Consider the following 11,801-nt stretch of genomic DNA (forward strand, 5'->3'; position numbering starts at 1 on the left):
CACACACACACACACACACACACACACACACACACACACACACACACACGATATTCAATCAAAGGCATTGTTAAACCTCCTGTCTGTCTGTCTGCCTCTCTCTACACACATATACACACATCCACACATGATATTCAAGGAAAGATCATTAGACCTCCTTTCTGCCCGTCTCACTCATCTAACTGTCTGTCTCTCTCCCTATCTTACAGTCATTCAGGTCTTAGATATTTTTAGAGGATTTTCCCCTCTCACCACCCCATTTCAAATTAAAAGCCCCAAAGCAGTTTTTTCACTCCCGTCACATTTTTCTCTCTGTGGCCTTGATTTTCACAGCAATTAAATAACTTGCGTGAAATAGCAGTCCACTTCCTAGTTTTGGTACAGTTGGGTTTTTAAAACTGATGCAAACTCTTATTCAAATACACACAAACTGTACTCGGGAAGGATCGGTCGACAGTGTTCACACTAATCAAACAAACTGGACTATGGGGTCAAGTGTACTCACATCTGGGCCGGGTCTCTGATATGAAACCCTCATTAGTCTGATAATCTGACAGAATTGACATATTTTTCAAATTTTTGATAGATGTTGCTGTGTTACAAATATTGCTGAGTCAGTTTTCTGACTTAATGACTACTCTACTACAGTAACACTACTTTTTAGCATTCATCATTCATCATCCCATAATTATCACACAGTTGCAACACTTTAGCAAAAGTAGCACTGTCCCTTGCAGTTACCTGCAGGACTGGTGTCCACACAGTCCGCAGTGACACAAGGAGCTGGCAGCCAGAACATCCCTCTCTGTCCACTCTCTCCCGCTGTCACCATCACATCTCCCCACTGAAACCATAAACCATCAGCAGAGAATGAACATTGCTCTTTCGCGATAATTACAAATAATCAATTTGAGACAAACGGAGACGGAATAACCGTTCAAAACAGAGATTTGCCTGGTATCCAGACAAGGCCTGGAGCTCTGCAGGGGTCACCGGACCACCGTTCTCCTCTGAGCCAAATATAAAGCTGGTGAATTCTTTGACGAGTGAGTCAAAGTTGCTGTCAGTTGGAAGAGCAGGAGAGGGGTGAGATAATCCATCAACACCTAGACAGAACATATTGTCAGTAAATGAGACAAACTTGGAGTAAGGTAATTTGTTACATAGCTGCATACTTTACCTACAAGTAGCCATACAATTATATTCTGCATAATATACATTCATTCAAATAAAAACAAAAAAATGACACCCGCCTTATCCTTTCAATTCTGCATAAAAGGGATGGTTTGGATTTTGAGTGTGGTTAAGGTCAGTTTATTATCTTGAGCACCGTCCTTTCCGACGGCATTATATCCATCTGTGCTCTCTTCAAAGCTAACTGACTCCATTGAGAAAAACATTTAACCAGCAGAACACGGAAGTTGCTCGTCTACTGCCGCATCAATCAGTGCGTTTGTTTGCGTTACTGTGTGATTTTGGTAAATCCAAGCTATCACTTTTTAAATACGAAAGTCGCACAATAACACAAACTAACCGACTGAGGCAGAACAAGACCTCCCATGTTCTTTAAGGTAAAACTACTATTTTTGTCAATGGAGTCTTGCGGCTTTAAAGAGAGCACAGATAACGGCTTCAGTCAAGGTGAAATATTCTAAATACAGCGTACACACAAATTGATGTTGATTTTCTTAAGGTGTCTAAAATATATTTGGCTCCTGCATCTGTCCCAAGCTGTACATTAGTTAACTCCTGTACTTGTTACTCCTGTTTCTCCAAACTGGGGGCATGCCGGCAGTCATCACTTTATGTTCATTTAAATCCAGTGATTAAAAGATTGGTGTCAGACCAAGTAATAATTGATATTTTCTTAAAAATACTTTATTCATAGTTAATTTCAAATCCAAATGAAGGACCATTCATGACTTACGGTTCTGTGACTGAATGCAGAAGACGTCGTAATTAGTCTCCTTCCGAACAGATGACTGTAGCTCTGAGTAGCCATCAATCGTGCTCCCTAAAGAGTAAGTCGCTACATCATTGCTGCACAGCTGCTTTTTCCCACTACAAACAAAAAAAGAAACACCAATGATGATCCAGAACATATATTGTGTGTAGACAGATGTTACATTGCTTATCTATTGTGAATAACCACCGGCCTAAGATCGCCCACTGCCAAAGGGTCAATTACCATCTCCTCATTCACCATTCATTGCATACATCTCTCTATTTCAGAGTGGTAAACTGATGAACTGCTGCTAAGAACTTGATGATATAGTTTTCAGGGTGGATTCTAGTGCAGTCATTAGTGTACTGTGAAGAGGACTAGGGTGCAGACACAACTCTGAGGGGCACCAGTGCTGAATAATCTGGGATATGAGGTTACATTGTTAAACCTAACACGCTGGGTACGATTGGGTAAAAAAGAAAAATATCCTAAAGAAATAACATCCACCTGTTTCAATTTCTGAATCAATATGTGAGGCTGTAGTCTATTAATAGTTGAGCTAAAATCAACAAACAGTAGGAGTACATACGCTTTGGGGTCTTCCAGATGTTGAGTCACCAGGTGTGTGATGTTATTAATAGCATTGTCTGTGCAAAATTACTGATTTCTTCCGGAGGGTGGTGTACGTATCCAAAGATGGGGCAGAGTAAATGCAGAGATACCATCTGGCCCAGTGGCCTTCTGGGTTAAAGGTCTGCCTAAAAGGTGATTGGACCTAAAAAGATTTTAATCACCAGCTTTGCATCATGGTCAGTTACAGAGATCGTTTCTAAAAACCATCTCTACAATTCTGAGGAGAACTCCTGGGTTTCATGTATTGCAGGGAGGACTAGACCATCTGAAGCAGCATGCCTTTATTTCTCATATTTTATTGTATTTACCTTTTTGTCTTGATTAAATTCCACATAATGTACATTTTCAAACAAACTCAAATCACCAATCTGCTGCTCTCACTTTCTTGGAAATATTGTTTTCATTCAGTTATTAATTCCAGTCACTTCCATTTTGTCTCATTCCATCCATGTTAAGCTAGTGTCACTGAAACAACACTTCCTGCACTGATATTTCATATTCAAAGCCTAGGGTCTCAAAGGGCTAAAGGCCTCCCTTACCTTCTAGGCTTTTAATTTGAAATGTAGTTGAGTTGCATTGACTGACTTAAACACCACTTGTCACGAACCTAAAAACTTAAGCGTTAAGTGATTTAAATTAAGAAGTGAATAAAAAACAAAAAAAAAAACAAAAAAACTATTTCTGTTCAAAAGGAAAACTCGGAGCAGTAGAGTGGCAAGTATGACATGACTGTTTTGTTGTACTGTGTGGAAATGTACATCCCACTGAATTTACTATGTGAGCTGTTAGAGTACTGTAATTCTACTCCTCCCAAATGTTTTTATCTGGACTTTATTAACATCTGGCCTTCATTTTTCCATGTTTGGCCATTGTTTGAAAAATGTATTTTTAATATTGACAGTAAATGAAATCTGTTTTCTGCTTTGTTACAGTGCCAACCCTTTGCAGGTCCATGATACTAATGAATCATTGTGACTGAAAATGACGAAAGACACAACAGGCTAGTAAGCAACAACCCCCACTTCTCCCTTTGGACCAGGTGGGAGACTTGCCTGACAGTGTCCACTGAGCAGCCGGTGAACAGCGCAACCTCCTCACTACATGCTCTGTCACAGCAACAGTTGATGTCACACACATCCTTGTGCTTGTCACAGGGACACAAGCTGCCAACTGAAACACACAGCAATGCTCAGGTTAGACAAAGGCATTCTCACAACAAAGCAAAGTTTATCCACCTTCGTGTGGGTGTGCTTTTTACTGCAAGAATATACATTACAAGGACTTAAATGCATCAGCATTGTGTAAAGCTATGCAGGATATGTCCCAGTACATCTACGGCATGTTTGCGTGTGCACGTGGATATTTTAATAAGCAGCTATGTTATACACAATTAGTTATTATTTTCAAAAGCGTATTGTCTATATGCGTTTGTGCATTTATAATTGTAATGTTTACATATTGTTTGCGTACTTAGAAGTGTAGCCGAGGGTTATATTGCACCTATACTTTATAATAGTAATGAGATGGGGCTCCGTAGTCTGCACCACGATGGCAACAACTTTATTTCCTTCACAAATACCAGTAGAACCTTTTCCTCTTCAGTTTTATCCTTCACAATAAAAGCCCCATAATAGCCTACATACCTCCCCTCCTCCAGAAAGAAACAGTTTCTAAACGCAACAAACAAATTTTCCAAACCCCAGTAACAACATGTCAACACAAAATGTAACAGTAGACAACATTATACATGCTCCCATCACCCAACTGCACAGCCTCCAGATAATATGCCCCAATAGACAGACATACACCATAGCGTTTGGACACACAAAGCATGTGCTGCTACAGTGAAGAAAACATGTTGACAGACCTATTCACACATTCACAAATCAATTAGTGACAAGTGGCAAAGTCCTTTAAATATGCTGGTTGTCTCACAACTCTTAGAACACGACAGTCTGTTGTGCTTCACTGGCGACCCCTCGTCCTGCAGCGAAGGAGCTTGGTGAGGAGAAGCAGGGAGGCTACTTGAAGAACCAGCAGGCCGTAGCAAAGTGCAAGGTTTCAGTCTATCATAATGAAGAACCTGCTCCGGCCAGTTGATCAATGAGAGTCTGATTAAATCTTTGGACCATGCCGTCTGATTTGGGATTATACAGCGTGAGTATTCTCTTAATCCCTTAAGAAAACACTGCTGGCCCTGGTCACTGTGAACCACTTCTGGAACGCCATGTACCAGCACGTAATCCTCAAACAGACACTGTGCTACTGATTGGGCCGTTTGATTAGGAAGAGCATACAGGTTTACAAACTTGGAAAAGTAGTCTTCCACTACTAACACATATCTGTTGCCGTTAGAAGTCACTGGTAATTCAACAATATCCATTGCCACTCTCTGGAACGGTCGTGTTGCTTGGGACCCCCGTCCATTGGTGCCCGGTGCTTAGGCACAGGGGCTCTGCGTCTGACTCGTTCCCACTCTCGTTCCGCTGAGAAATGCGCCGACACAGGGCCTCCAGGAAGATGCTGCAGCATATCAGGGACAAGCAATGAGGGCACGACCACCTGATACTGAGCACCCCTTGTGAGGGAGGAAGTCACTCTCCGGCAGAGTAGGTCATTCACCACAGAAGGCTATTCAGTCCATAACTACCGCAGCCACCTAGAGCTGCCTCTCATCTGCTCCCGAGGTGGTCGAGAATCCCTCCAATCCAACACGTATCAATATCTGGATCGGCCTGTTGCAGTTCTTTCAGTCCAGTCCCATCATGTGAAAGTGCATGAGTATGCTGTTGTCCATCCTTGTGTTGAATGACCCAGTTGAAAGGATCCAGCTCCAATATCCCACCGCTGCCACCTCTGTAGCAGAGGGTCATGTTGCGCCTATACTTTATAATAGTTATGAAATAATACGGGGCTCCGTAGTCTGCACCAAGATGGCAACAACTTTATCTCCTTTACACTCACCAGTAAAACCTTTTTTCCCCTCCTTCAGTTTTATCTTTCAGGATAAAAGCCCTAGACACATACACTGGAACACCGCTTTCTAGAGAGCTCTTAAAGTAACTGGAAATAATAGATTACAGGAACATGTCGATATCTGTATGCATGGGTGTGTATAATGTGCATGTTTTTTCTTATTCTTCAGTCAGAAATTCGAAATGATATAATAATACATTTTATTTACATACATATGCAAACAATAAAAATGTAAGTCTATTTGTGGTATTTTACACCCTTACACCAAACTCCATTTAAAAACATCTCAGTTCAAAGTTGTCTTTTTGATATCAGCCGGACACATTTATTTGATTTAATTTAAACTACACCGTTCATTTTGATACGTAAAAAGAAAGTTAACGTTAAGTGGCCCTACAAATACTTCCACAACACGTGTAGAACATGGTGTACGCTTGCTAACGTTAGCTATTTTACGTAACGTAATACTAATAATTGAGGAGTGCAGTGCGGTCTAGCCACAGATTACCTTTAGTGACAGGAGTGAGCAGGCGGCCGGAGACGGGCAGGGGCTCAGCGGGCAATGTCGGCTGAATGGGCTCCTCTGTTCTGCTGTATCTCGGTGTTGTTGGGGTTGTCGAGTCAAAGTCTGTAGGCTGTGTGGTTGTATAATTGTCCGTAACATTATTTGTTACGTTCTGGTCACAATATGTCGTATTCAAGCTGTAGCTTGTTGTATTTTCGTGTGTAGTTACGGCAGAATATAAGAGAAACAAACAAAGGTTTGAAGTGGACCATAACACAGCGGCTGACACCGCCATCTTTGTTTAAATCGTTGCTATGGTTCTTCTTCTTCCTCTGTGGTGTTTAATGGCAGCTTGCATCCTTTTTGTTGCATTACTGCCATCTTCCGGTTTCAGTCAGTTCCTATGTTTCCAACTACTAACTTTCCCCATCAGACCCGTTGCTCGCAAAAAGTTTGTAAAGCACCTTCTTCCCAGATTACTAGATCCCCACTCTTATATTATTCATCTCTCTTCCTCTCATCCCTAGTCTTTGCATTTCTCCCAGCATGCCCCTCCTTTCTGAGCTGTGTCTAATACAGGAGGTGATAACATGTTGTACAGTTTCTGGTGCCTGGCAGTGCTCACAGAGACCGGTTGGATGCTTATCATGTGTAGTGTGCTGCGTAGACTGCTGTGCCCTATTCTTAATATTGTAACCTCTTCTCTCCCGTTTCCTCCCCTGTATCTTACAGTTCACTTTACTCTGAATTGAATGTAGGTGTCTCCCCCTCGTCTCCTGGTCCCAATGTTGCCATACTTTGATATTTTTCCTGATGATGCCCTTTCCCTCTGCTTTGGATAACTTGATACATACGTCTACTTTGTTTTCCTTTAGTGCTTGTTTGGCTAGTTTGTCCAGTTTTTCATTTCCTCTGATACCTACAGTACATGGGCCAGTATCCATATAAATATAACTTCAGTGCCTCGTTCTATTGCTCTAGAGTGATTTGACATTTTTAGTAACAGATCTTGTCGAGTATTGGACATACCCGACTTCAGACTAACGAGTGCAGACATGGAGTCACTGCAAATAAGGACTTTGCCTGGTCTGTGTTGTTCAACCGACTCTAGGGCCAAAAAAAAATTGTATACACAGCAAAAAAATTCGAAGTGCAGTTAAATATTTCAAATTTGTGACTAGGAACTGCAACAGCAGATCCTGTACTGTTCTGTAGCTGGATCTTTTGATCCATCGGTAAAAACATGCACATGCTCTGGGTATATTTTAGCTGTGTACTCATAGAACTCACTCAATCAGTATTTTTACATCTTACCTTAATTTGCAGCAACTCCATGTCCACCTCTGGTTCTTTGAGCATCCACACAGGAATTATTGGCCTAACGACAGTAGGGCAAAGCTCTATATCAGAGACACCTAGGCTTCTTGCTGTTGCTTCTCCTATCCAGCCAAAACGTGTCTTTGGTACTTTATGTCTTTCCCAACATGCCTGTGATACGTTTTTATCTTCATGACCCCTCAGATTTATCCAATAATTAACCAACAGTTTTCTGCGAAGACACAATGGCATTTCTCCTGTCTCTACTTGGATGGCGCACACAGGTGATGTTCTTTACTGCACCTATACAAATCCTGAGGGCCCTGCTCTGGATAGCATCTAACTGTTTTAGTGTGGTTTCTGCTGCTGAACCATATGCTATACTACTATAATCTAATCTCGATTTAATTAGAGCTTTGTAAATGTGTATCAGGGATGCAACCTCTGCTCCCCAGTCCAACCCTACCAGACATCTCATTACATTTATAACTTTTTTTACACTTATCACCAACATTTTTAATGTGGTCTTTCCATGCTAATCTGCTGTCAAAGTGTACTCCTAAAAGACGAAATAACTACTATTTCTAACTTGTTTTCATACAGATTCAGCTGAAAGTTTCCCTTAGTTCTCTGTCTCGTAAAGAACATAACTTTTGTTTTTCCGGTGAGAATTTAATTCCCCAGATTGCAACTTGTTTTATCCCTTCTTGCAGTTTTTGAACAATATGTTCCAAGTTTCTTAATTTTTTCCATAAGGCCCCATCATCTGCAAATAATGACCTTCCCATATCTGGTGAGACCATTGCAAAGATGTCATTTATTGCAATGGAGAATAATATAGGACTTACCACAGTCCCTTGTGGAGCCCCATTGTCTACCTCGTATTTCCTTGACCTTTCAGCTCCTACTTTTACCTGGATAGCTCTTTTATTCAAAAAGTCCATTATCCAATTAAACAGTTTCCCCGATTCCCATTAGATGCATTTTTATCAAAAGACCTTCCCTCCATAGGATATCATAAGCCTTTTCTACATCAAAAAACACTGCTGCCACAGTTTATTAACCTGTGCCTTTCTTACCTTATCTTCTAGACATAAAATTGATTCCAAGGTTCCCCTACCTTTCCTAAATCCACTCTGACACCCTACTAATATCTCTTGTTTCTCTAAATAATACATTAATCTTTCATTTACCATGCATTCCATAAGTTTACATATGTGATGTTAGGGCAATTGGTCTATAATTTGATGAGTTACTTGCTGCTATGGTTCTTCTTGTTTATTCTGTTAACGGGTTACGGCCTTGAATGAAACATTACTGCCACCTGCTGTCCGAAAAGGGGTTGTTACAGTTCAGCCAGGTGACGGATGTTGTAGGTTTGATGTAGTCTGTCAGCCTCAGAAACTCCTGCCCCTATCAAAACACACGGTGAATGATGTTGATCAGGTTTGGTTCTTATATATAAAAAAAAAAAAAAAAAAAAAAAAAAAAAAAAAAAAAAAAAAAAAAATATGGAATTTGTCTTTCCGAAAATATTGTCCTAACAATTAAAATTCCTCACTCACAGTATTGTATACACAAATCCTTCTGAAGTAATTACTTGAAAGTCAATATAGAGTTTAGTCTAAATTTGTCTTGATATTACAATGGTACATTTACTAGCTGTAATCCAGTGGCGGGCCGTGCATTTTATACCTGGGCCTTCACTGCTGTCCTGCAGCTGAAACACAGCTACGGTTATTATTTGTTTTGTGTAAAAATGAAGCCAACACCTATTAATATAACTGTATATAACGTAAGAGAATACGCCAAGAGTGTGTCTCCTTTCTGCTCTGACTGCAGCTGCTGCGCGAGGCTCGTTCACGACAGTGCGTGCTTTCACAGCAGAGTCAAAATACCAGAAAAGTCGAACAACACCAGAAAAAGTCGCTAGTAGCTTTTAACAAAAAAAGTCGCCATGAGGGTTTGGAAAGTTGGCAGATTTAGCGAGAAAGTCGCCAAGTTGGCAACACTGGCACTGGCTAAATATGTCCCCAGAGCAACATTGGTTGTAACAATAGTTCCTATCACATAAAACCAAACAAAAATCCATCTTCATAAAAACAAGTTGTACAAATAATAATATATAAAACCAGCATATTAAAGCTACTGCAGATGTAAAAACAAAAGCAGTTAACTTACCAAAGCTGCTGTTCACTATTTAAAGACAAAATCCATCCTCCTTTCTTTGTTAATAAAGAGTTTAATCCCACGGTTCAGTACATCCGTGGGTTTTAGTTCCAGTAAGAAGTCCTTCTCGATTCATGGACGCCAGTGAAGACAGTCGAGTCTCCCCAGTTGCATTTCTTGAATACGTTTTAATGCGTTCGAGGGCTGAAAATGTCCGCTCGGCAGAGGCAGCATATATTGGCATTGTCACCACCCAACATGTCACGCTAGTCCACTGACCAATCACGTATGGCTAGGCCAGCTAGAAGGCTCCGGCACGTCAAAGAATACGACCAACATGTCAAACTAAAGATCTGATTGGTTGAAGACTATGACAATCAACAATATCGTCCCCATTCACTTAAACTGCAAAGGGATTCACTTGTGAGTCTGCAGGCCTCGGGCCTCTCTTCTTACCTAGAGACACAGAGGTGAAATCTGATTCGATAAAAGCTCTACTTTAAACAAGCTGTACTGGAAGCAGAGCAACTGAGAAAGACACTAGCTGTGCAATGAGAAAAAAAAAAATACATGTAGTGTATTTATGAAAAATTATAAAATAGCTATAAATTTGTGATTCTGTCTAGGCCAGCAGAGAAGACCTTGCTGGCCCTGACGACCCACCACTGCTGTAATCATATGTCAATATATATGATTGACATATCATATATGATAAAGCTTTATTTAAGGCATTAATTTTTTGTTCTCTTGGAGGCATAGGAATAAAAACACAACAAATTAAAGCTGCGAGCAGCAATGAATGGGCCCTCGCAATCTGCAGCGCGTTGGGGGTGCCGGCGGGACTCCGGCCTGCACGTCCGAGAACGTCCGCGACTGTCGGACGGCGCATCCGACAGCGAGACGTTTTTAATCCCGCGTGGACTGCCTGATGCTGGAAATTATGCCAAGGGCCAAGATCGCATGTAAGGAATTTTTAGGTCTAAAGCTCTCACAGTATTTTTGAATACAGCCTTCATTTTCTACAGTATATTACAATTTCTGTTTTTTTTTTTGCAGTGTTTTAATTATCCACAAGATGGCAGCACAAGACAGTGAAACACAGGAATACTAAGTTTACTGGTATCTTACTTTCATCCAGCTTTATTCAAAGAGAGAACAACTCACTGTTGTGAGACCAATGAGCAGACATATACAGTCGTACTGATTGAATGATTAAGGGATAACTATAAAGGAAAAGAGAATTGCTGTGATTGGATAAAATCACTTGAAAATAGATCCATTCGATATGAAATAAGATGAAGCACGTGGGGAAAAATGATTGGACAAATAATAGGTCCCCGGTTCAACTTCCACTAGCTTCATAAGTCACACAGATTGATCCGCTGATCCCATAAGAAAATTACATTTCATGAGTGCTGTTACGTCCCTTTTCTATTGGTCCAGGGGAGGATTAGGGACTAACACAAAAACAACCCAAATGATAACAAATAGACCATGAACTATAAACAATATTTATTTTGCTCACGTACAGTTCAATAAGAGTGAGTCTTAACAGAGTGGGAGAGGATGGACAAGTGTGGTCATGCCAAACAATTGAAACCAATATAACAAAACTTGGCCTAACTAACTAACCTCTGAAATCAAACAAACAAAATGGCTTCTCTAGCTTATCTAAATTTACTCGACCAAAACCAAATACAGATGGGGCACCGACCAATAAGCCTAGAGTATCTAGACACAGAAAATCAACTACGTGTTTGCCAATGTACAGGGTACCCCAGACTCACCTACTGTCCGCAACCTCTCGCCGCAAACATTAACCTGAAGGCCAACTCTCAGCATCGACAGAAAACAATATGAAGCGAAGACCAGCTGAACTCTGAGGCTTCCTGCTTTTATCTTTGGCTCTCCCTCTGCCGATTGGCAGTTGGTGCAACCCACCAAGCAGCACGACCGGCCCCCACAGGTGGAACCCAATCAACTGATTGACACCTGTTAGGAACATGAGAGAGAGAGAGAGAGAGAGAAAGAAAGGTTTTTTTGGTCGGAGGATGCCGGTTTGGCTGGAACTGACGAGACAGAGTGTTGACGTCATCAGTGCGCGGCGGACGAGGAAGTAACTCACGACAGAGAGCTTGTAGAATTAGTATCAGCGGTTTGTGCATAAACTAATCTGTGACTGACCTAAGGATAGGAGGGAATAGTGATGGAGGGGAGAGTGAGGATATGGAGTACAATAACTGGACTGAAGTAGGG

General features: G+C 41.1%; 1 protein-coding gene across 3 annotated transcripts in view; it reads right to left on the reverse strand.

Annotated features, from left to right (window-relative positions):
* The window catches only part of tctn1 (tectonic family member 1), a 24,381-nt gene extending 12,991 nt beyond the window's left edge, over positions 1 to 11,390 (reverse strand). For 2 of the 3 annotated variants that reach the window (XM_031877627.1, XM_031877625.1), the window contains exons 1-5: positions 6,063 to 6,354; positions 3,631 to 3,748; positions 1,928 to 2,061; positions 955 to 1,106; positions 742 to 844 (exon numbers count right to left, since the gene is read on the reverse strand). In XM_031877627.1, the coding sequence (XP_031733487.1) occupies positions 742 to 844; positions 955 to 1,106; positions 1,928 to 2,061; positions 3,631 to 3,748; positions 6,063 to 6,354 (799 nt within the window). Of the gene's footprint in view, positions 1 to 741; positions 845 to 954; positions 1,107 to 1,927; positions 2,062 to 3,630; positions 3,749 to 6,062; positions 6,355 to 11,332 lie in introns of those variants that run through there. The other variant, XM_031877628.1, reaches the window with a different exon arrangement.
* Between the last annotated feature and the right edge of the window lie 411 nt (positions 11,391 to 11,801).

This window comes from Anarrhichthys ocellatus, unplaced genomic scaffold (assembly GCF_004355925.1).
Source record: "Anarrhichthys ocellatus isolate YVR2014 unplaced genomic scaffold, GSC_Weel_1.0 scaffold142, whole genome shotgun sequence".
NCBI lineage: Eukaryota > Metazoa > Chordata > Actinopteri > Perciformes > Anarhichadidae > Anarrhichthys > Anarrhichthys ocellatus.